General features: G+C 37.9%; 2 protein-coding genes across 2 annotated transcripts; one reads left to right on the forward strand and one right to left on the reverse strand.

Annotated features, from left to right (window-relative positions):
• Positions 1-19233: 19233 nt before the first annotated feature.
• LOC112168286 lies at positions 19234-21466 on the reverse strand. Its single transcript, XM_024305408.2, has 4 exons — positions 21176-21466; positions 20533-20589; positions 20311-20365; positions 19234-19889 (listed from the first exon to the last, which is right to left on the reverse strand). Exons 1-4 carry the CDS (start codon positions 21359-21361, stop codon positions 19591-19593), a joined length of 597 nt encoding a protein of 198 aa, XP_024161176.2. The 5' UTR covers positions 21362-21466; the 3' UTR covers positions 19234-19590.
• A 1897-nt stretch (positions 21467-23363) lies between these two features.
• LOC112181532 lies at positions 23364-25136 on the forward strand. The gene is made up of 2 exons (XM_024319910.2): positions 23364-23577; positions 24770-25136. The coding sequence occupies exons 1-2, from the start codon at positions 23464-23466 to the stop codon at positions 24890-24892; spliced, it is 237 nt and encodes a 78-aa protein (XP_024175678.1). The 5' UTR covers positions 23364-23463; the 3' UTR covers positions 24893-25136.
• The last annotated feature ends 1118 nt before the right edge of the window (positions 25137-26254 follow it).

Raw genomic sequence — 26254 nt, forward strand, 5'->3', positions numbered from 1 at the left:
ATGAAGGTAATTTGCAATTGTATAAGGAATCACAACATGCAGGGCACTAGAAGTTGGGAGATTTTTGAAGACTACATTGCAAAGTGCTAGTCGAGATGACGGATGAAGTGTTATAATGTTCTTTATATTAGGTTCAAAAATGTAAAGTTTATATTTCAATTGTAAAAACAAATTTAAAATTGTTTATTTCAATACTAGATAAACATCATTTACGGTTGTACTCATTGTCCCTATTTCAATAAACTTTTAGGTTTATTCCTTCAAAACGAATGTGTATTTAAATTACCTTGATATTAGAAATAAATTTCTTAATATTGTAGAGTTCATTTTCAATTGTAAAACAATGAATGATAATAATGAGTTTGCTACATTATAGTGCAAAAACTCTTGCACATTCAAAATTATTCAATGTGCCAAAATTAAGGGATAATTATATATTAAACAAACTCTACAATTACACATAGAGGTGGCAAACGGGCCGGCCCGGCCCGGCCCATTTTAAGCAGGCCTAGTCGTGCTTCGTGCCAGGCTTGGGCCGGCCCATTTATTATCGTGCCGGGCTCGTGCCGGCCCATTTACTTAAACATTAAGCCCGGCCCAGCCCATGGCCCGAGCCCATATTGTGGCGGGCCGTGCTCGTGCCGGGTTAATAACGGGCCGTGCTCGTGCCTACCCATTATAAAGCACGATTTTAAAATCTTAATTTGAACAAATAAAAATTAATTTTATTTAACTATTTAGAAAATTAAAATAAATTAAGTTCTACAATGTTTTTCTTAATCTTAGCTTTTTAAGATTAGATTTCTAATAATTTTTTATATTCCACTATAAGAAAGAAAGAAAAAAAAAACTCAAAATATATTGTTTTTAGTATATTATTGTGAGATTAATCTTTATTAATATAATGAAGATTTAGTATCTATTATTATTTCCTTCAATCTATAGTTGTATTATTATGAGATTAGTCTTTATTAATAAACATATATTTAATATTTAGAAAAAATACTTATGTCAAAACAAGTAGTGTTTTGTTTCATTATTTTGACAATATAAAAGAAAGCATTGGTGGAATTGTCATGAGATTTTAAATAAAAATTGTCTCATATTCAAATCTCATCATTGTAGTTTTTTAATATTTTTTTTTTTAAAATGAAATTTTGTGTTTGTAACGGGCTGGCCCATAATATGTCGTGCTCGGGCCGTGCAGGGCCCATTACCGGCTCGGGCCGGGCCGGGCCAATGGGCCAATATTTTTAGGCCCAGCCCGACCTGTTATTCTAACGTGCTCGGGTCGTGCCGGGCCACTAACGGGCTTGGGCCGTGTCGGGCCGCTTTTAAGCTTGCCGGGCTCGTGCCGTGCTCGTGCTTAGTGGCCCGTTTGCCACCTCTAATTACACACAACTATTATGTGGACCACCCCATAAAATCAGGCATCTATGTGTAGAAAAATGTAGGGGCGGAAAAAAAAAATATCTTAAAGCAATCAATGTACATCAAGTACATTTTACATGGGCTAATTACATTAACTCGACTATTTTAGAAAATTAATGAATATGGAATGATTGTATAACTACATCTATTAGAACGGATATGAAAATAACATACCTTAATGAGAGGATGTTTACTCATGTCGAGATATAATAAGAATATAACATAATCTGATGATACGCAAACATATTTATTAAAAAATTACAAATATATAGATCTCGGAAAGAAAGAAATATAGGATAATTAAGGCAATTAATCGTTTTAAATAAGAGAAAAATCAAGGATTAAATTGATTGTATTAAATTCTAAATATTTAAGTTCAAAAAATAGTCAATAGCTATATTTGAGGAATATTTTATTTATTCAATCAGAAGGGCAAAAATGTCAAACTAAAAAAAGTGAAAAATCTTAATTATAGATTTAAAACCTATAAGGAAGGTTCAATTATGTGAATTGGGTGTAGATTAAAAGAAAATATAGGGATGAGTTTTTCTTAATAGGAGCTTTGTTTTTTGGGTTTTTATCTAATTTTCTCTAAATTAAGCTTACTTAGCTTAAAATACAAATATCTCAATAACACTACGAGCTGCCTCCATGTATTTGTTTTCTGTAATTAGTAAACAAGGGTTTCATGTATGGAAGAAGATGAAAAAGAAAATTGCTTTCTTCGCCGTCATCACAATCATTTGGAAATTGCATTGTATCTGCTACTGCCACTTAATATTGACTTGGCTTGGGTGGTGATCAGTAGACTTAACGTAAAGGAGACGCAGCAATAGATACAAACAAATTAACTTAATAGATAACAAGAAACATCGGACTCAAGTATCTCTGTTTGATACTACTGCTTGAATATAAAGAAGTTATAATTTCCACGATGCAAATGTGGCCAAGTACTGACTATTGACTTGTAGTGTTATTGAATCTTGCCTAATTAGCCGTGATCAGTTTATTTGGACAGAAATTTCTTAAAGGAAAACCTTTTGATAAGAATTTGGAAAGTGTAGAGTGATTACGACTAGTAAAATTACCGCCAGTAATTAACAAGTTGATGAAAACACAAAACTAGAGATCTGTAGGAAACACTCTATTTTCGTTTATCAATCTATTTTTTTTTTTTTCTTTTTTCTTTTCGAAACTAAATACTCTGCATACTAGCATAGTGTCAGTGGATCTATCACTCCATGTAAAAAAAAATTCTATCTTGAAATTGTTAGTACAGAAATACGTATTGATCTAAAAATTTCCTCTCAAACAATCCTTCATCTCCGGGATTGAACTATTGGACTTAGAGTATCGAACACAATATAACATTATCTAGCTCTGTTTTCCAGGAAAAAAAAAAAGATCTGGGATAATAGGGATCAATTAGCTATATAGTGGCACGATATCAAAGTTCCTAGAGCCATTGATAATTGTTTACCTTCTTACCATGTCGATGAGGCAAGATTCTAAAAGTTGATGGGTCAGATTTGCTGGTTATTCCTAAAGAAACCTTGACCGGACAAAAGGTAATTTGTTAGTGAAAATCAACTACACTACTACTAAAGGCCACCATTCAATTGTCACCCCATTCCATCAGTTGAGTTGTAATTTGGGCTTTCGACTAACTAATTGCATGAGAATTAGAGAAGAAAGTTATTGGAATTAGGAGGACCTAAATCTGCTAAAATTGCTTTTTTCACTGCGTCACTATCACTTGGAAATTGCATCGTATCTAGTACTATTGCTGTAATACAAAACAGCAGTGCCCACATGAAATAATATTTGAACGTGAAGGAGACGCAGCAATAGACAGCCACGACCTGATAGAAAAGAAGAAAAAATGGCCCAATCTCAGTCTGCTACTACTGCTAGAATCTAAAGATGTTGTAATTTCCACAAAGAAAATATGGCCAAGTATTGACTTGACTTGGTAGTGATATTCAATCTTCCATGATAGCCATAATCAATTAGGACATAGAGCTTGTGTTCAGAAATTGCTCACAGAGAACCTTGTGGGCTTGTGATAAGACTTCGAAAAGTTGAAAGGAGCGATTTCATTATCAAACTGAGTATATTAGAAAGTAGTAATAAATAACATTATTTTTCACGTTGCAATCAATCAACAAATTGAATTAAATAAACAAAACAAGAGATTATGTGCGGGAAATACTATGTTTTTGTTTTTATCATTTTGTTTTAGTTCCAAAACTAAAAAGCATAGTTTGTATAGAAATTCTTTTTTATTTGATTTGATCAAACACAGACAACGGTCCGGTAACTCGGTTAATATAGTGAGGTATGCAAGGCTTCCACTTATCAAATATAATACACCAGCGTCAAGAGGAGACTGTGAATGACATTCACTCCTCTCATGCCTAAGTTAGTCAATGTAATAATGTTGACAAAATGTCGCTAGCTAGAAATAAATGTGTAGTCTTAATGATGAGAGAGAGACCTTTTATAGGTGAGTTGAGATAAAACCTGAGCCTTGTCTTCGATGTGAGACTGATAAGCATCATTTCTGAGTAGATTGCTTTTCTGGGAGGCCATGTTCCTCATGTGCATGCGAGCGCGTCAGGGCATGGCCGGGTCTGAGACTAGTTTAGGTGAACGTCTCGCTTCCGATGTTCCCCGAGGTCACACCAGCAAGACCTTTGCATGGCCGGAGTGGTCTCCATGTCATGGCTAATTATGCTCGGTATGGGGTCCATGTAAATTATTTGATTCAAGGCCACCATTCAATTGTCACCATGTCACGACTACAAAAGGCCACCATTCAATTGTCACCCCTTTCCATCAGTTGAGTTGTTACTTGGGATTCCGACTTACTAATTTCATGAGTTATTGGAATCAGGAGGACCTAAATCCACTGCTATTGCTTTCTTCGCCAGCGTCAGTCATTTGGAAATTGCATCGTATCTGCTACAATTACTATAATAAAAGACACCAGTGCCCACAACAATTAATATTTGAACGTCAAGGAAACGCAACAATAGATAAGCCACGTCTTGATAGAAAACAAGAAGAATGGGGCCCAAGTATCTCAGTCGGCTACTACTGCTAGCATCTAAAGAAGTTGTAATTTCCACAAAGAAAATACGGCCTTGACTTGCCTTGGTAGTGATTTTATTTTTATTTTTTATTTTATTCCAACAGAAGACTAATTCATTGACTTGGTTGTGATATTCAATCTTCTATAATAGCCATAATCAAATAGGACATAGAGCTTGTGTTCGGAAATTGCTCACAGAGAACCTTGTGGGCTTATGATAAGATTTCAAAAAATTTTAGAGTAAAGGAGTGATCCCATTATCACCCGTGAATGACATTATTGTTTTCATAATAAAATCAGTCAACAAGTTAAAGTAAATAAACAAAACAAGAGATTATGTGTGGAAAATACTCTTTTTTTTTTTTTTCGTTTTTTAGTTCCAAAACTTTAAGCGGCATAGTCTTTTCATGTTTCCTGTAGAGTGCTCATTGTATAGGAATTCCTTTATTTGATTTGAACCCCTGTGCACTATAAAGTATCATTTGGAAATTTTGTTGTATCTGCTACTACAGCTAGAATTGCGAACCCATACTAGTTATTATTTCAACAATGCAATTGTTGCCTAATATTGACTCGACTTAAATAGCACATGATAGAAATACTCTGTTTTCCCTTATCACTTTGTTTTTTTTTTGTTTTTTGTTTTTTTTTTTTAAATAAACATCATCATAGAGATTTCCATTAAGGGTCTTTTCCCCTATACCCAAAAAGCCTTGGTATTTTTCCCAACTGCCCAACACTTTGGTTTTACACTGTTGTTGATAGACAAAGACTAACAGGGACGGTTTTAACAAACAAATGCCTTTTGTATCCTATGTTGACCTTTGGATTCTTCTACAGTTCTATTCAACAAAAAGGAGCAGTATTTAAAACGTCAAAACGAAAACAAGACTAGCCTTCAACATGCCACATTTCGCCTAACGACTCCTTGTCTAAACGGCTACTCACAGGACGGAATCACTGCTGCTTGTCCTAATTTTTTCTGTTTTAAAATTGATTCTTTCAGATGAACAGTAAAGTTTTAGAACCTTGGATTTCCATGGGATGCATGCATTTAAATAGTAAACTTAAATAGTAAACTATGAATGACAATTATCATGATAGAAATGAACTGATAAAAACTGATAATAACTATATTGATTAAAGAAGTGGGGGAATAACCATTTGAATTTATTCAAATATACATACAATTTAAAACATTCAGAGCCTCATTCTCAAGTAAACAGCAAAAGCTGTTTAACTATTCATAAGAATGAGAACAGGTACTTACTTGATGAAAGCACACTACTTCACACCTAGACAGGAAGGGAAGCACACTGCTATACTACTTGAGAGAAGACTCTTCTGCTCAATTCTAACTGATTTTTTCTGTTTCGAATTTAGAACTGCTTTGTCCTACTTCGAATATCTAACTGATATCGAAGTCTTCGAATGCCTTCTAAGAGAAGCTAAAGCTCCTTATATAGGGAGCGGAACTCAAATTACAATTCAAAACACAAAAATGTACAGAACAACTCTGTGACTCCTGCTTTTCTGAGTGCTTCTGTTGGTGGAGGTCGGATAAGGAAAAGCAAAAGTGGTTTGGGTGAAATGTTTTTCACTATCTCTTTTTGAAAAGCAAAAGTCTCTTTTTGAAAAAGAGAATAGTTGCCTTTTGTCTTGGTACTGTTTTCTTTCACCCGTGGTTTCACCCGTGATGCTACATATTCTCATCTGTTTCTGAATTGTGGCCAAAGATAAAGGAGTTGTTGTCTGCCTGAGCCATGCGAGTTGTTGTAGCATTGTCCTCGACGACATTATCGACATACATTTTGTAGTGGTTGTCATTTTCAAGTCTTTCCACCCATTGCATGCATGCCATTGTCGAGTCTATCTCTTTTCTGGTGAGAGATAGAAATAGGTCGCTGCTGACTACGTTAGGATGATCGTAAGCAGTGATTATAGTTTTCTCTCCTGCTGCCAGGAAGGTATTGTTGACATCTTCAGAGATGATCTTCTTAATGTATTCCAGGGCCATGGCCTTCATCTAGGGGATGCTTGAATTTGGTTGACCATTGTACCCAACACAGGCAGGTTGTAGATATTTCCTTTGGATAATTCTCACATAATGATATGGAAAAATATACTCAACCTCACCGTTTGCCTTCTGGATCCATTCTGGAGGAGTGGATCTGAACTTCAGACGAAGCATACAGTCATTCTTTATGATGTTTTTGACTGTGTTGACAATAATAGGCGGCAAACCTTTCAGATCATCATTTGTTTTAGTCCACAGATTATGGACAAAACCGTTTTCAACAAGCCAAAGCTTGTGTTCTTGGGGATGTTCACTCTGAACATTTACCAGGTATCTCCCAACATATGGTCCTGCGATGATGAAAAGGGTTGGAGGAACTCGGTCTTCTGAATTGTGACTTCCTATCAGACTATGAAATTCATGCCAGTCTGATTCATTGAGTGCCATGATAGGGACCCTAGCACTTTCTGGACTTTCAAGGAAGTGAATCTTCTCTTTTCTTACAGCACTCTGCTGTGTATGAAGCTCTTCACCCTGTGGTCTACCATTTTCATAGAGTTCTTCAGCTAATGCAAAGAGAGCTGGGAACATCAGAGCTTCTTTCTTGAAAGGAAAATAAGAGATTATCCAGGATTACCTTCTGGTGATAAGCTAATCTCCTGCCTGTTCTGAACACAGGAGAATCAAAAGTTCTTAATTCATAATTAAAAACATTTTTAACTCCACTTGGAGTTGGTCTGCTTTTTGGCAAAGCAGCAGCCATCAACGGTCTTGATGAGCCTTTACCGTCTGCCGTTTGAGACGGGCTAGCCAATCCTTTACCCTGGGATTGATAAGTTGAGGCCAAGCCTTTCGAGCTTAGCAGAAACCTTTTAAGGATTTTTTCTTTGGGATCCTCTTCAGGTTCAGGTTCTTTCCCAGTTCTTCTACTTCTGGGATTACGACCTTCATCGTCATCTCTTTGGCTAAACATTGCCATTTCCCTGGTCAATGCGTCTGGAAGATAGTTCTTGTTTCCTGCAATTAATTCAACAGTATAATCATATTGGTTGAGAAACAATTGCTAGTTAGCTAATCTTCCTCTATCAGCAGCTTTGTCTAATTTGAAATTTTTGAAATTCTTTACTCTAGCACAATCGGTGCGGACAGTAAAGGGTTTTCCAAGAAAAGCTGGAGAGTTTAAAATTGTTTTCTTGACAGCCAAAATTTCTTTTTCCCCTGTGGGATAATTCTGTTCTGCAGGGCTGAACTTGCCGCTACAAAATTTGCAGATCTTTTCAATGTTAGTTCCAGGCGCTCTCGCTAGAACAACACCAGACCAGTAATTATCACTCGCATCTGTCTGGAGGATAATTTCATCATTTTCCTCTGGTTGTTGTAGAGGAGGGAGGTTTTTGCAAAGATTTTTTATCTGCTTCATGATCTTTTCATCATCTTCTGTGAAGTTCCATTTTCTTTTGGAACTTGTCTTAGGAGATAACATTGCTGTTAACCCTGAGATTTTAGGGATGAAATCTCTCCCATAATTTATGAAACCAAGGAATCTCTCTAGACTCTTAGCATCAGGAATTCTGTCTGGAAACTTCCAGATCTTTTCAAGAATATGAGGTTGGAGTTTTATGACTCCATTCTTGATATTTATTCCTAGGAAATCAACTTCATCGAGGATAAAGAAGATTTTCTTCTCGCCTAGGATAATTCCATGCTGAACTATCAGCTTTACTACCTCATGGAGGTGTTTCATGTGTTCTTCTCTGTTTTTGGAGAAGACTAGAATGTCATCTATATAGACGACGCAGAACTCCGCAACATGTTTGAAGATGTTGTCCATCTTTCTTTGGAAGATTGAGGGAGCTTGCTTTAGACCAAAAGGCATTACCAGCCATTTGTAATGACCTTGTGGTGTTCCAAATGCAGTGAGAGGTACACTCTCAGGATGCATCTTGACTTGCCAGAAACCCGACTTTGCATCGAATTTCGAAAAGACTTTAGCTCCTCTGAGCTGGTTAATCAATACTCTTACTTAAGCAATTTGATAATTGTCTTTGACAGTCTTCTTGTTGACATCTCTGTAGTCAATCACCATTCTAGCTTTTCCTCGTAGATTTTCTGCATGATTTCTCACGTAGAATGCTGGAGCATGATGAGGGCTAGTGGAAGGTTGAATTAATCTCTTGTTCAGGAGATCTTCAATATCATTTATGAATTCTTTTTGATCTTCCTCTTTGTACTGAGGATTGGCTTTGACATGACAGATGGCATTCATGTCATGTAATCTCAATTCACAGACCACTGGGTCTTTTTCCCAAAACTTCTGAGGATCTACGTCGATATTCTGCTCGAGTAGTTTCTTGATTTTTTCAAGAGTGGGAATTTGCTAAGACTCAAGCTTGTTCTGAAAGTGCTTGAGGTTGTGCTCGTGGATGAAACTAGCTTCTTCATCTTCACTAGTTTCTTCTTCTTCTTCTTCAGAAGATTCTTCAACAAGTAATTCTTCTTGTTGCTTGATTTGGAGTATGGGTTCGAATTTTGGTTTGTAGGGGGTAAGATCACCACTATTCTGTTGCGATCTCTGATACTGAGTAGTAAAACCGGGACCTACCACACTTTTTGCTTGTGTGAGTCAGTCTGCCCAGAACACCCGTTCTCCTTTTCTGAAGCTTATCGCTTCTTCATCCTGAATGAATCTTTGTTGGAGAATAAAGTCATTTCCCAACAAGAAATCAGATCCTTGGCCTTCAGATTGCCAAACATTCTGGATGATAAATGTTCCTCCACCAATGGTGATATGAACATTTTTTGCTACTTTTTTCATGGTGAGATGGCTTCCATCAAATGTAACACCAGTAGCGGATTTTTTCTTATCTTCTTTCCAAAGTTCATCTGGAATTGCAAACTTCTTTGCAACAGTAAATCCCGATCCATTATCTACAAAGGCATGTAGATGATATTTTTTGTGATAAGGGAATTTCAATCCAATCTCTATGTAGTTGCTGTATCTACTGGTAGAGACGACCTTCGATTGTTGAAGCTCATTTTCCTGAGCTTGTTCCTTTGGAATGAATGGTTTACATTCTTCTGGAACAATTTCTGGTGTTTCAACCAGTTCAACATCCTCATCGATTTTTTCTTCACCGATGATTTCTTCCTTTATTTCTGAGGAAGATGGTTCCATGATTTCCTGGAACAGAGTTTCAACTTCTTTCGCTTTTTTCTCAGCGAAATATTCTTCATATTCTTGTTCAACCAATTGGCTTACAAGGCCATTCTTGGTTTTCCTTCTTGCTTCAGCTATGAAGCATTCTTTGTGATAAGTCTTCTTAGACTCTTCACAAAACATTGGGAGACCATTCTTTTCGTGACACAAGCAGTAGTCACAAACGAATGTACCAAGGTTCACCTGATAAGAAGACATGAAAGTTTCTGTCTTGCTTTCTTCCCAGTTTTTGATTCTCAAAACATTTATTTGTCTGGATTTGAAGTACTCTACTTCAAAATCTATCTCAGACTCAGATGATGATTCTTCTTCTTCAGACCAGGTAGAGTAAACTGACCTGTCGTCTTCTTCATCATCAGAATAGGCTATTTCGTAGCCTTTCATGTTTGCTACTTCTACTATTTGCTCATATTCTTCAAAAAGAGCTTTAGTAGATCTTTTACCATTTTTCGGGCATTCATTGGCATAGTGCCTTTCAGCTTTACACAACCAACATTTGCAAGCTTTCTTGCTAGGTTGTTTATGCTGATGAGTATTCTTCTTTTTCTTGAAGAATTTCTTTTTAGGATCTTCATCCTGCTATTTCTTGTAATTGGAACTTCTCTTGAATTTCCAATCCTTCTTCTGATTACTCTTTTTAAATTTTTTAGAGTAATATTTTTCTTTTTTCTTTCTGTGGAAATTGGACTCATGACATCCCCAGTTTGTGGGCATATCTAATATTCCATAGCAGAAATTTTCAACTCCTTTGAGTTGCTTCTTGGCCATCTTAGCTCTAAGATTGACTTTGCATTGCTCCTTCAGTAATTGCCGGATTCTGTCGGCAATCCCTCCAACTGAAAATCTTTCAATTGGTTTCTCAGCTATGCTTTCTCTCACAGCTGTTCTCCATGGTTCAGGGAGCTTTCTGTGCAACAGATTGACTAGATCAGCATTCTCTAGTTTACCAATTGTACAGTAATATTCTTGAAACTCATTCAAGTATTCTTCAAAATATCTCATGTCACAGATTTTGAGAGCATAGATATTCGACTTTGTCGTTTCTTTGGATTTCTCACTCAGATTTGAAAGATCTCCACAGAACTGATCATACAGGGGTACTGCAAAATCATACGGAGACTTTGAATTTTTGATCTCTTCAAGCCAACCTCTTCCTCTGGCAGTTTCTTTGAAGGATAGGTGGTACTTTTTTGCCACTCCAGTAAGAGTAGTTTCATAGTACACATGCAAATCTGGTGCTTCAAATTTGCCAAGGGTAAGTGTAGAAGCCATCATCAGGCTATCTACCCATTGGTCAATGGTTTTTCTTTTGTCTAGACTCTTGTCTAGATTTAACCAGATGTCATAGTTCGTGATAGGAATTCTTGGCAGATTGTCCTCTGGGACAAATCTTTGAGAATTTCTTTCCCCTTTTTTATCCGTGGGGGCTTTCTGAAATGGGAGTTTTGTTTCCCTTTTTTCTCTGCTAATGAAAGTTCTGGAGCTCTCTCCATCTTCCATTTCAAGATCTTGATAAGGAAAGACTTTTCTCGTCTTTCTGATTTTGAATTCTTTCATTTCTTCGATTAGTTTTTCTAATCGTTCAGGACTTTCGCAATTCTCAGCTTCTTCATAGAGTTCATAGAGCCTCTCAGCTCTGAGCATATTGACTGGTCTGTTTAGATCAGCTTCCAGATCTTCTGATATTGGCTCTTCAATGGTGGGTTTTGTACCACTGACACTAGCTTCTCTAGTGCTGTAGCTTCTTCTCAGAAGGTTGTTGTTTATCCTGAAATTCTCAGGACAGACATCACTTTTTCTGTGATTGTCGAAGTTGAGGCTGATTTCTCCAGTTCTTCTACTCTCGTAGATTTTTGCTTTTGCACTTTCTGCTGGCAGCTTCGGACCTGATAATTTCCATTCAGTAGGAAAAATTACTTCATTCCAAGCAACCTTGTGAATCTGCTGTGAATGGTTCTTCTGGCTGGTGAGGAACCCAGTAGTGAGACCAGGGATGTTGGAGATCCGTGTCTTCGGCTCTACTGTGGTGCTCATCAGTTTATAGTATATTCTGTATACTATCGCCAATTCCTGCATATCATTTTTCATTGATATGCCATCTGTCTTGACTCTCAGTCGGAAACAGTGGGCTGCATCCTTCAAGCTGGTTGAGAAGTTGGGGAAGCAGTTGAAATACGCCACTTGATTGCACAGTGATGCTTCCAGAGTTCCCAGCAAGCTAGCTTGAAAGTCTGTCAGTCTGTTGTCTTGCAGGACACATAGGACTGAGCAGTTGATGCCTTCTCTTGCCAAAAGCTTTATGCCGACTTGGACTGCTCTAATATGCATAAACTGATGCTTCTTTGCTTGTGCTCTGGCAACTTCAGCTGGAGTGATCATCAAGAGATCTGTCTCTCCTCCTGCTGTTGAGGGGGTTGTGAATTCAAGTAATTTGAAATGATGGCTGTCCATCAGGTCAAATGATCCCCTTTTGTAAATCTGTTTGAAATCTAGCTTTGGAATTGAGGCGTTTTTTACGTCTTGCTCGATTTCATTGTATTCAAATTCTTCAGAATTCAGGAGTTGTACTCCTTTCTTTTTCCCGAAGATGCTCATCATCTTTACATCTCAAGTTTCTTTCGGATTTTCATACCGAATACTAGTCTGACTAGTAGATGGTTCCAGAAAAATCATGTTTGGAACAAGATTTGAATCTGGTTTTTCTAATGGTTTGAACCCATTAGCCTTTTTTTTTACTGTAGGCTCTTTCTTGTCCTTCAGTATATTTTTCATAGATTCCAGCATTTTTTGCTGTTCATTGATTTTTCTACTAACACTCGTAAGTTTTTCTTCTTCCGTTTTTGGAAGTTCCTTGATATAATCCAGTTTGTTTTCCAATCTTTCTAATTGGTGGATTATAGTAGGTAGTTTTTCTAGATGATTCTGACATCTAGATACTTCTAGTAACAGCTTCTGATATTTCTCATCAGAAGATTTAAGTAGAGAATTTATTTTCTCTAATAACAATTCTGACATTGTCCCCATTAAGGAGGGGTTCTCCTTGAGCTATTTTACAAGCTCTGATACTAGTAATGTGCGGATCTAACCAATGCTCAAATAATCAAGAGGTTTTTGTTCCTCTTCCAGAACATATAGGAGATTATCAATCTCTTCTTCTATTTTATAGATTCTAGTTTGAAGTCTATAAATAATATCCCAATAATTGGGAGATTCTCTGTTAAGACTATCTCTATAGGCTCTCAGTTTTCTCAATTTTTCTCTCTCTTTATGCAATTCTTTGCTAGTGTTTTTGCAGATAGCAATCAATTCAAGTCTGTCTACAATCGAAATTATGAATAGTAATTCATACTGTTTACCTTTGAATTTAGAGGATGACTGTTAACTCTGCATATATATTCAAATAAAACTCTGATGGACCCACCACGTTTCTAAAAACCTTTATATAAACAAGGAAATAGACAGCAAAACTTTATGAAAGAGACAACAACCAACTATTATAATGCATATGCAGACTCTGACAAACAAAGATAGCAAAGAGATTGCTAGAGAATGACAAAAAGGGTACTAATGGTAGGGATTTTGAAAAGATGGGTAGGTAGGAAAGAAAATGAGAAAAGCTTGTGTAAGAGGAAACAAAAATAATACACTGGGGTGTATGAGAAGTATTTTCCCGGATTTGGGGTATATGAGCATTAACCCTTCCATTAATAAAGAAGGTCAGGTCAGAGTAGTCATTACATACCCTCCCGCTACCATCTATAGACAGACAAGGAGTTGTCGAGGTAACACGGTGGTACATAGGATAGGTCTACTCATTCGACATGTCTTACTTACTTATTTAAAGCAAGCCTATTCAACTATGAACTAGATAAGCACAGTAATAGGCTAAGTTTAACAACTAAACTAAATTTTCTCCTTGCCCTTCAAGCTAGGGCTAGGAGACTTGCCAAAATAGAGCATGTGCAACACCTCATCAGCAGGCACTTTCTTGGATTTCGGGGGATTTTTGTTCTTGGACCCGAGAGGTCAGCCTTTCTTCTTTTCGCCATCTGCTTTCTCAGCTTGAGTGCCATCCTTTGGCATCATTGCTTCTGCAGGCACTAACATGCCTTCTGGTGTCTCTACCAACCCTAGCGACTTGGTAGTCACCTTCTAGAAAGGCATACTAGTATCTCCCTTTCCCTCAAGTCCATCACTCAGCAGGAGTTTCTTTGGAGAAGAGAATGGTGAGGTAGGCCCACCTCTTTTTTGCGAATCCTGTGACTCATGCTCCAGAGCAGAACCTATGCTTCTTCAAAGGAAACCAGCGCAAGGGTTGGGTCACTCACATCGGAAGGTTTCAACTGTGCACTATGAATGACCACCGGTTTTCACTGCTTAGTTGCATCCTTGGTGCCAAAGAGATTTCGAGCTATGGGAGGCAAAACCAGTGTCTGGATGTCGTTGAACAAAAAGTCCCATTTTGAAACATTCCATTTGCCACGCTTGAAAAGGGCAAGGTAACTCGAGTTTCTTTTCACCTTTCGTTTTCTTGACCTGCTGCAGTTCAGACTGAGTTGCCATCCTACATGCACCTTCATCATGAATGATCATGTGACATAGCTTGCAGACTCCATTTAGATTCTCAAAGAAATAAGATATCTCCTCCACAGTCCCAGGAGCTAACCTTAGGGTTTCCTTTTGGAAGAAAGGCCTTGTGATCTCATGGGAGACTCGAACCTAATTCTGCCAGTATTGTCGAAGAGCTTCTTGTCAATGTCCAGGAACTGTCCAGCAACGGAGGCCACATTTATAATGGTTTGTTTCACGTCCATCGCCGGCGGAATGTTCTCAATCCAGACCCAAAAGAACAAAGAGTCCATCTTCACTATGCCAGCATTAGACCATCATACTCTTTGTATAATCTGTTGTGAAATTTTAATTAAAACTCGCAAGCGCACGAATCGTTGTTAGTATAGTGTGCAAGTACGAGGTCGTTCCAACTAAGGATTATAATTAATTTAAACCCTAACTCAATTAATCCAAACACAAAATCACAAAAACACAATGAACAATTAAGATAAAGAAAGTATTGTTTTTAGATTTTCGAATAAAGAAAAGAAAGAAAGAAACAAACAAATAATGATAAAACCTAGGGTTTCAGAATCAACCACTAACAATCCTATTTATATTCCATAGCAGGAACAAGGGAAATCCGAAGGTTGGATTCCCATAAATTGACGTCCGAACTCCAAACTTCAGAAATTCACAATCGACATCAAACTTTTCCAATTTCTACAAAAATCACATTTACAAGTTCTACAAAAATTATAGGGTTTAACTAGCCAACAAACAGAACCCATAACACTACCCTACGCGCCTCCACGCGTAACCTATAGTGGCGGCGCGTGGGGCCAACTTCACCTCCGGCCACCAAATTTCAGCTGTAACATCTACTTAACAAGCCTAACACTTTTCTCAACTACAACAAGTTCCAATTTTTCCTTGAATCACTCGAAATTGGCCGGTGAAGAAAAGCCAGAAATTTCAAACCCTAGAATCGGGAATTTCTTCGATTGTTCCTCCACGTTGTGAATTGGAGCTAGTAGTTTGAGGGGAAATGATCTACAGCTCAAGGCACGTCGATTGGACCAGGTATTGTCGCCGGAGATGGTCGGAAATGGAAGAAATCGCTGAAAAATGTCAACTGCTACAATATACTTCCAAGCTTCAATTCGTGTTTCTCTGGCCAAATCATCGTGACCCACGACCACAGGTGTGTAGGGGAGGAAGAGACGAGTCGACCTCCACCGGGGCTCGCCATTTGGTGGCTAGATGGTGGCAAATCAAAGAAGGAAAGGAAGGAGGCCAAATCAAAGAAGGAAAGGAAGGAGGCCGATGCGGGGGGAGGTTTCCCGAAATGGAAACTTACCTCGGTAAAAATCCTATATATATATATATATATATATAGTTACCATGAACAGTAACTTTCACATATTAGGCCATGACTTTCGTATATGAACTCTGATTTTTACGTACCACATATGCACGGACTTGGTTTAACGTTCTCTACAACTTCCATGAAGGAAATTTTCTCAAATTTTGACCCAAACAAAAAGTCAACTTTTAGGGCCACTAAAGTATCAAAACAGAGTAAAAAGTGAAAATAATTGTCGTTTACTATCCAAATGACTAGTAAACCGGTAAATTTAGGTTTGGGACATAACAGTTCTATGCTCTCTCGAGATAACAGCATTGTGGTGCCACCTCCATATTCTCAGGTACAAAAAATTGTTCACGTCATTATTTTGTAGGTTTGACCTTAAATTGTGATTGTAATTGTTTGTTACATTCTTGGTGTACTGCATTATCACAGGGGCCATCACCTAGACCTACAACTTCAGGCAAGAGATATAAGATCCCTGCAAAGGAGGATGAAGCCTAGAAATTCAACTTGACTGGCTGCAAGCCAATGAGAGCAATGAGATTGTTCAGGTTCCAAAAATTCGGAGGCAAAGGACATTGTGGAAGCCCTGAAGTTCTAGTCTACTTAAGTAAGCAGCATAGGAAACTTGCTAGTATTTTATGGCATGTAAACCCTATGTTATTATGGCATTTTCTGGTGTTCTCTTTTGTTTTTTGAACTTTGAAAATGCCATTGCTTTTTATAGGCTTTTGTGTAACATATGGTTATTTTGATTTTGAACAATGTCAATGCCATAAGCTATATTATGTACGAGATTACCAGATTTGGTTTGGATAATATGGTGCTTCCTAGTTTTGGCTTTACACATGAACTGAGAATGTATGTTTTTTGAGGGAAAATTAAAGAAGTTGGTTGATATATATTTAGGAGGGATTGCAGATTTGGAGGGAATTAGGATCACATGGCTGTGTCTGCAAAGAAAAATGGCGGAAAAACTTGAAGAAGCTTAATTACCCTTGAAAAGATGCCAAGTGGCATGTGCTATAACAGGGCAGTTAACGTAATGTGTCGAAAATAGGTCGGGTTAAATAGTCCATGTATTTATGTTGTAGTTCTGAAAATATATTAACCTTAATTCTCAATTGAGGATAGTTCATGTACCGTTCTTAAAAATTTTCCCTAAACAGTTTGTTAGTTAGAGATATATCATTGCTTAATTCTCAAGGTAATCTGGTATCATATAAAGGGGGGTTAACCAGTTTTGCCATTAAAGGGAAAAGAGAGAGAGAAGAGGTGAGAGATTGTTAAAAAAAGAGAGTACGTTATTGTTTCATTGTGATATGATTGCATAATGAGTTCATTTAATCAAACATTATGTCATTTTTCATACCCTGTGCTATTCTATTATTTAGACCATAAAATAGGCTAGTTAATACTCAGCCTGCTGAATGATATCAAATTCATGTTTACAGGTTTTAGAACCAGTGTTAGATTAATAACATATAATTCAATCTAGTCATGTCTTGAGCTAACGAAATAGTCAATGGCAGGACATTTCTTTGAGGCTTATCTTGCACGGCTCTTAGATGAGGATACCAAAATATGTGGTGAGTGCCTATCATTGTTCACCAATGATCTGGAGCTTAATAACCATGTTTCGGAGTAGCACATCAGGTACTTTCATTTGTTACTTTGGAGTCCTAAGTCCTTATTTAGATAGAACATGTCACATATCATAAATAGAGGCTTATACATGTACAACTGTACTCCTCAGGAGCACTGTGGCTAAGCAAGCTGCTGCTGCTAAATTGATCAAAAAGCTAATTGAGTACCCATTGTGTAAAGAGGAAAGAAGTGTTCCAAGAAGTTCAGCAAGTTAGAAGAACTCAAGTTACATTTTAATGCTATTCATCGTTTCAGTGCTTATGGCCATTGCAATATATGTAGCCAGCCCTTCTGCTCCAAGGCGGAGCTGGATTTGCATGTATGCAACTATTAGCTAGTTGTTGGCCTAGCTTGGCCTAAATCTGTATTAAGAGAGAGCAGACTGCATCTTCGTTTCTTTCTAAATAGTTAGTTCAATAATGTGTAAGAGTGTATTAAAGAATTATTACATCTTCGTTCCTTCCTAAACAATTAGTTCTTTTCTAAACAAGCGTTTTTTTTTAAACGATCTAAACAAGCTTTTAAGCATTCTTATATGGTCACTCCAAAACGTGTCGTTCCAAAGTTGAGTATCCTACTTTTTTTGTTTGGAGTTGAGGGGCGTAACTAATTTACTAACTTTTTATAATTTGTAATAATTCTTTAATGTTTGAAAGTCTCATAACAGTTAGTTCAGTAATTTATTTCCTTTGAAATAAAAAGTTAGTAAACTAATTGGCCCCTCAACTCCAAACAAAAAAGTAGAATACTCAACTTTGGAATGACGATGTTTTGGAGTGACCATATGAGAGTACTTAAAAGCTTGTTTTTTTTTTTAAATGTCACTAACGGTTTGAGACCCCATTTGGGATTGCTCACTTTTAATAAAATCAGCTTTTATTTAAAATTTTAGATTTTATTGTGTTTGATAAATAAATAAAAAACAGCTTTAATTAAAAATTATAGATCACTAGCAGCAAATTTTAGGAGCAGCCCAAAGGTTGCTTTTAGAAGATGCTTGGATTAAAAAGCCCAAAGGTTGCTTTTAGAAGATGCTTGGATCAAAACACACTCTGAAGTTGTTTTATGTGCTGACAACACTTTTAGAAATATTATTTACCGAACACGAAACTGTTTTAATTCACAGCTGATTATTCTCACAACACTCAATCTCATTAATTCTTGGAGTTGACGGTTTATTCTAAAATTGATCAAATTGTTCTCTATTGCGGCATGTATTTGGGTGATATAAGTAGGTCAATTTTGTTCTTCCTGTCTGAGTTCTTTCAAGATTGCCTCATATCTCTTTTTGGAGATTTTGCCCCTATTGTTTGTTCAAGAACCCTAAATCTGTGATGAGATTGTACCTGCAACCATGATTTCGGACCATACCCAAATTGGATGCATGTTCAGGAACAATGCCCCCCCCCCCCCCCCCCCCGCCCCCCGAACCAGCTCGATCAACGTAATTTTGCTCTCTGTGGCCTTAAGCTTGGGCTCTAAAGTCTCTGTAGAGACAGTTGAACGAGAGCTATAAAGGCAAATCAACCATGGTTATTACAACGGCAGAAGCAGCAGCTTTAGTCCCTGTTGGTTAAAGAAAGGACCTCGTAATTCCACCATGATTTAATCAAAGGGAAATGTCAACATGCATACCTCTGTTTATATCAGCCGGTGATCTGCATATAGATAACCCTAAAAATTCAAGCATATTTTCAAATGATTTTGAGCTTAAACTGGCAGATCTAAAGTAATCATTCACTAAACTAAAACTGTCACCAATGATTTCAAAAGCAACAAGAAAAACCAAATGACTGGTCAATTGGCCAAGAGGATCCGCCTGTCTCCAATCACAATCACAATAGCTATAGCTGTCTAAACAATTGAACTCCATGGCTGATAACAGATCATGAGAAAAGGTATTAAAAAAAAATAGGGTAATTTTTAGAGGCCCTCCCATGACAAGCAATATATAACTGTAGCTCTCAAAGGATTTCATGTAAAAGAAGATGACATTCCAAACAAATCAGAGTTTTACAACATTCTCACTGGGTGACCCTTTGATATATAAGAAGGGGTGCTAAGAACTAACAACTACTTTTAATGAAAACTTTCACCCAATGCAATTGATCAAATCATCAGCTAAAGTCCCATTATACCAATATAGCGGGTAGGCTTCAGGAATTTCTTCTAAATTCCATTCAGGAAACATCATCATAGCAGCGAGAACATTTTTTTTTTACTCATTGTTAATGTATTTCAACGGCCCATAGTACTGTAGATTATGCAGTTGTCAGCTTTGCTGCTTGTGCTCGAAATGACTCCTCTGTCATACCATAATAGACCGGTTCCGTGGTGGAAAAGGTGATGAAGTTCCAGCCAAAGGCTGACCCTCCAACAACATAAGTCCCTTTATTTGGTTCATCTTCAGCCTGCTGCTTCTGACCAGATATACCTGAAGGAAGATTATGTTCTGATGGCGCACCAGAAGAAAGCTGCCCTTCTGGCACATTGTCACATCTTGGTGAGGAAAGTGCTTGTTCTGTCATCTGTTTGTATCGTTCCATCAGAAGCTTCACCTCTGCATATATGCCATATATAGTCATAAGTACATCTCATGAACCCGTAAACATTTAAACCTGACCGTCATATAAAAGGTAACAAACAATCTCTCATGCAAGTAACTCCATCATAAAACCCTGGATTCTAGTGTGTCCAAAAGGATCCAAAACTGGAGCACAAGCATACATGGAGCTGAAGAATCTAACAATGTGTAAATTTGAGAAGATGCGACATGTATCATTAGCTATAGTACGTCAACCTATAGGGAGAAATTAGTAGCTTGCTTATATGGTTTTAGCTGTGCAGTTAGCTTGCTTATTAGTACTCTATTTACTCTTCAAATATCCTCCTTTGAGAGAAAAATAAAGGCTTGTATCATACTTTCTTTTTGTCTCTAGCAGAAATCTTAAGATGTCAAAAACCATGTATGCTATGCTAACGGTTTCTAAATAGGTGGGCAATGCTAAGACGACAATCTGACTTCAAGGATGAACTCTATATAATCATTCACAAATAATTGTTAATCAAGTTAGCACAGGGGATGAAACTTGTATCTGATGATAAACCATCCACCATGTATGCCAATTCAGGTCAATTTTATTGAAGATAATGCCACTGCAGGAAAAACCCAAAAAGAAGAAAAGTTATCTTGATGAGCTTACGTTCTTGAATTTCGTTGTGGCTGCCTTACAATTCTGAAAGTCAGGGGTCCGGAGAACCTTCAAGACAACCAAAGGAAAAACATTCAAAGTCAATCATACATGACACAACGTAGCAAATCAAATAAGAATTTCAAAACACTAGGATGGGAAGATCAATTGAGTGTGATCTCATCCAAAAAAACTAGATACATCACATATTCTAAGAATCAAGTTAACACTGATTGGTCTATCCACTGCAGTCTCTCGGCGACCTAATGCACATTAAAGCAGCTCTGATCTCCTATTTCCACGGATGGCTTATTATATTACTAGTTACAATGCGTTATGCATTAAACTTCATCTTCAGTCTCAGAGAATCAACCTCAATCGAAAAGTGCACAACAAATAATCACTGAATTTAAGAATTGCATGCAATTTCATCAGCATAAATTTTACTTCGTCACGTAACTGGTCATATTGGTTCCTCAATTAACATGTGCATTTTAAACAAACCCAAATTGGGTGCAAAGATCAACTTGAAAAATGAAATCAAGTAAAGAAGTCTTATTCCATAAAATGAAAAACCCAGAACACAAATTCTCCGAAACTAGAACAAAATGGCATAAAGATGCAAACTTGGAGAAATGGGTGTGAATAATTGTACCTCAAGAACATTAGGACGAATGTCTCTGAGGACGGCACGAATCTTGAAGTAACCGGAGTTGGGGATTTGGGCATCACTGTCAAGGGGTCTCTTCTTGGTCTTTGGATGAAGATGAGGGGGAGTTTCGACTGAGTTCGGAGGAGGATTTGGGATTTGGGTCGGTGGCGGTGGCGTTGGTTCTTCCATTGATGATGCTCTCTGGGTATTTTGGGGTGTGTCTGGCTCGCACTGTAATGAGCGAGACCCAGGGGTCACTTTGTCACCAACACAAAAATGTGCACAACAGTACTTGGTAAGAAGCCAAATATGGTAAGAAGCAAGATTTTCAATTTGGCCCCTAAACTTTTCCCCTTGGGGAAGTTTGATGCCTCAACTTTAGACTCAACCAAAAGAAAAATTGGGCCAATTAAGTCCTGCTCAAAACTAATTGGTCTCTTTTATTTATTTATTTATTTTTGACAATTAATTGGTAGCTTTTTTTTTTTTTGAGAATAAATAATTCCATTAATAACCAAACAGATTACATAACATTAGATCCATAGTTACGGGACCGTCAACATGAGTGACTTCCATGAGCCAAAAAGGCTCAACCCCTAACCAAATTTTACGCTCATACCCTCGAGCTACAATGAGTAACCACCTAACATATACCGATACAACCCAGTCGCCAACATTACGATGAACTGTTTCCACCCGTTCGGACACCGCGATCCAAAACTGCCAGACCACGTGTAAGGGTGATTCACCATCACGTTGATAACCAAAAAGCACCGACAAAAGTCCAGACCACGACACACTTATGAACCCAAAACAAACTAACCCTCGCTCAATTGAGGAGGGACTTATTATACCTAAACAAAAACCAAAACGGAAAAAACCTAACCAAAAACCACCAATTATAAGTAAATAACAAGCCCAGGCCCAGAGAGCTAAGGCAGCCAAGCCCCACCTCGTTAGCCCAGTCCAGGAAGGCACCTGAACTAACACGCCACCATACTCGCCGCTCCGCCACCGATGTCGGACCTCAACCATCTGCGAGCCATCTCCGCCGTCGAACCACCGGCCAAGACTAGCCACCCACTCCACCACCCCAGCCCCACACATCCTCACTCCGGATATCAGAACCAAACAGGACCGACCTCCGATCCCAACCGGTCCCAGCCAGCCTGTCCTTCCGCCTCCCATCTCCGATCTCCCACCTATCCATGGTAGCATCGCCGTCAGTCCCACTGCAGCGCCATAGAGCCAAACAACATCAATCCCACCTAGCAGCCACCAACCCGATCCACGTTCAGCCGCCTCTTGCACATAAGCACGACGAGAAAAGCAGCTTCCCAACCCCAGCCACTGAGCCACAAGCATGCCAACGAACCAGACCACCCGTCCGGCCGCACGCACCGTGCTCCGGCGAGGCCAGAGGCCAGCGCCAGCGCCGAGGCACAGCCGGACAGGCAAGAAGGACGACGCGGCTCCCAAGGTTTTTTTCCTCTCTAGGGTTTTTTTCTCTCTGGGGTTTATGCGACAATTAATTGGTAGCTTGAGACCTTGAGTTTGAAAGAGTACTTGAAAAGCCATCAGAGTTGTGAGATTGGGTGAAAAATTGGGTTTGGTTTAAGTTAAAATGAAGTAAAATTGTTCCAAACTAGTCTACATGATATACCAATACATGTATTTATTGCAGAAAAACTTTATAACTATAATGAAAAGTCAAATAAAAACAAATAAAAGGATTGAATTGACATGCTCATTGCCACTAGAATATGAGATCACTAAGCACAGATTTTGTAGTCACTTACTATTGTATTTAATTTTAAAAGTTGAAATGAAAATATTCAAAAATCAATTTTAATCTCAATCTTTTTAATATTAAATCTAATTGTGAGGAATGACAAAATTCTTAATTACTTAATCACTGTGTAGATATTGCTGTAAGAAAAAATTCCTAAACAACTTCGTATCAAAAGAAATTAATCGGGCAGGAGATCGAAAATTTGTGTAGCTTTCATGCTTAACTGATATGAGAATCGATATCAAAATGAACTAGACTGCCAACTAAAAAAAAAAAAAAACATATGAGCTAAATTAGTAGGATGGACAAGTTAGAGATGGCAAATGTGTGATATACCAATTCTAAAAGGACTGGAAACAAAAGAAAATATAAAACGCAGTTCCTTCCTAAGCCTGCTACTACACTCTCTTTCTTCCTCTTGCAAAATTGAAGAGCGCACTCTATTTCACAAGGTACCCAATTCTGAATCGTAGAGAAGCCAAAAAGGAGAAGAATCACGATGAACCCACAAGTGGATAAGCTGGTGAGGGGGACAACAATAGTGGCTACTATCACTGCTTCCTATTTTCTCTTAACCGCTGATTATGGCCCTGAGCCCAATGTTCTCGACCCTGTATGTTCTCTTTTCACCGCCCTAATTTCTTCATCTAAAATTACTATTGGATCTTGTTGAGAAATGGCAGAAAGAAATGAGAAAGTACCCAAAGTAGTAATCTTGGGCTTACAGTTTGTTTGTTTGCATTCCAAATATTTAGTTTCTCAGCTTGCTTGTTTGTTCTCTAAAATTTGTGGGTTTTTTTTTTTTTTTTTTTGGGAAAATTTTCCACTCTCTGGTTAGGAAAGTTTGGTTTTTTAGATCACAAGTTTGGTTCTTTCATTGTTGGGTATGAAATTGGACTAATTGGGTATTGGTTTGTGTTTGGGATTTTTCTTCTTGATGTTGCTGACTGGTGTGTTGATGAATGTTAATAATGAAGCAGTGATATGCTGCTTGTATAGTCACTATAGTGTAGTAAATATGTTTTGATTTTATTGCATTGTGCTTACACTGCAGGTTTTATGTAAGCACAGTTGAAACCGATTTTGAGATATGTTTTGGTATTTGATTAAGCAGATGTTATTCATGACCAGAAAATCGACTTTTAGGTTCATGAGGATTCACTATAGATAAAAGCTTATACAGAGTATGATTTAGGAGTGCTGTTGGACTTCTACCTCGTATGGCGGAATATTAAGTAATTGAGAAAATGCAGAATATCAATCTCAAGCAATTGAGAATGAGTTGTTGATGAAACTAAAAGAACCGTCTATCGCTGAAACGAATATGAAAAATTTGCAGAGCTAGAAATAGGTTTTGTGCTGAGAAAAGGCACCACTCAGTTAGTATGATTGGGTCAAAGGAAGACCAAGATTGCAAGGAGATCATCGAAGGTTTAAAGTTAGGGAGAATAAATAACAGAAAGATGTGCTACTTTGATAATGCCTCTGTATTGGCAGTAAAGCTTTCAGGTCTTTTGATAGGTATTTACAAGCTTTACTTAGTCTTGGATATCAGTGAAGTCATATGTAGACGGGGTGAATAGTACCCACCTGCTAGATTGGCATTAATTTGTAGCTGATATCTGTTAAACCACCTAATTAATCCTCCTTAAGTCATTTATGTCCAGATTCATTGTATAACCTAATTACAATCAATTAGCTATTTAGAACCTTGGTCTAAGCAAATTTGTATAAGCTTGTCCAGATCCACTGTTGATTTCATAATAACTGTTCTGAGGACTAATGGCACAAGTTTGTGATGGCAGATCAAGAAGGCAATACAGTCTGCAGAAATCTCCGTTAAAGACTTCATCTTTGGATCAAAGACTCAACCTCCAGAAAGCGAACTGAAGAAGCTGATTTCTAACAGCGCAAAGGAACATCCTTAGCTAGATAGGCAGCTAAACCTTGTATAGGAACATCATGGTTTCAAGACTTTGCACTGTTCTTTTCGTTGTGTTTGCAGCAGTGATCTTGCACCTTGCGTACCTTCTGCAGAAAGATATTCTCTGGTTTCATTTCTGTACGATTTACTCCTTACTGTCGAGATAAAATCCAAGTCTGTCAATATGTGATGTTCAATTGTTCATTACTTTACGTGTGCTATCTGAACTATTTGAAAAGGTTTTCGGATGTGAAAACAGGCATTGCAAGGAAAAGAGCCTGAAAATCTTATCTCGCACTCTGAATTTGTTGGATCAGCTTGTTCAGTTGCTGCTCCATGCAGCTAATATTTGCTTGTTTTTGGCGGGTACTCTGATTCACTGACTGTGTCAGTCCTGGTGGGACCCACCCTATGAAGGAATATTCTGTGACTCAAACTCAGATCAACGGTTCCCATGAGCCTGGGTTCCCACTAGTTCTTTAGCATCCAACTATAATTGGAACACGTGTAAAAACCTCCTTCACATATAACTGCCATATAACCAACTTATTCATCTGCTCCCTCCTTCCCAAGTATTTATGTCGCTGTCTATTCTTTAACAGTACATTAATTTAGAACTTTCCTGTGTCAATTACTCTAATTTCAATAGGGGAGGGCAGAAACCGAATCGGGAGGAGAAAACTGGCCGAATCGGGCCGGAAAATAGGTTGCGGTTACCGAATCGAAAGAAGCAGTGAAGAAAAATGCAGTCAATCGGACCAGACCGGATTAAACCGGGTCGGAACCGGGCCCTTCCTCTGCACCGACAAGAATAAACCGAGCCGACCAAATTTTAATATAACATATTATTTTCTTTAATTTTAATAGGTGTCAAATTATTATTGGTTCTAAAGAGGTTTAATGTGAGATTGACCTTACCTGATCACCAGAAACCCAAACCTAATGCGACCCACTCTCTCATTCACTCATTCACACACTCTCCTCGCCATTTTTGACTTTTCTCTCAACTCTCACTACTCTCTCTCTCTCTCTCTCTCTCTCTCCCTACACTAAATCATACACAAAGCAGCAAAATCCTCCTCATCTCTCTCCCTTTTTCCTCATCTCTCCCTACATCTATTCTTACTCTGTTGTTGTTTTGATTGGGGTTTGGGGGGCTCTCGAATTATTTTGCTGCAGGTGGACTCGGTAGTGAAATTTGGCTTTTTGCTTCAATTTTTTTTGGTTTTATGTTTCGATCTATGAAATTAGGACGCTAAGAGTTTAATCTGGGATAATGTTTGGTTGTTTGTTGTTGTTGTTGTTCTATTTATATATGAAATTAGGGTTTCAATATTAGGAGAGATGACGTTGGGTCTGGAATAAT

This window comes from Rosa chinensis, chromosome 1 (assembly GCF_002994745.2).
Source record: "Rosa chinensis cultivar Old Blush chromosome 1, RchiOBHm-V2, whole genome shotgun sequence".
NCBI lineage: Eukaryota > Viridiplantae > Streptophyta > Magnoliopsida > Rosales > Rosaceae > Rosa > Rosa chinensis.

Bases quoted from the DNA above. Each gene is read 5' to 3' on its own strand.
- LOC112168286 (XM_024305408.2), bottom strand. From the start codon at position 21,361: ATGGAAGAACCAACGCCACCGCCACCGACCCAAATCCCAAATCCTCCT. The intron at 20,590-21,175 runs GTACAATTATTC...GTTGTCTTGAAG, and splicing joins TTCGTCCTAATGTTCTTGAG to GTTCTCCGGACCCCTGACTT. The intron at 20,366-20,532 runs GTAAGCTCATCA...ATGATTATATAG, and splicing joins CCACAACGAAATTCAAGAAC to AGTTCATCCTTGAAGTCAGA.
- LOC112181532 (XM_024319910.2), top strand. From the start codon at position 23,464: ATGAACCCACAAGTGGATAAGCTGGTGAGGGGGACAACAATAGTGGCT. The intron at 23,578-24,769 runs GTATGTTCTCTT...TTGTGATGGCAG, and splicing joins AGCCCAATGTTCTCGACCCT to ATCAAGAAGGCAATACAGTC.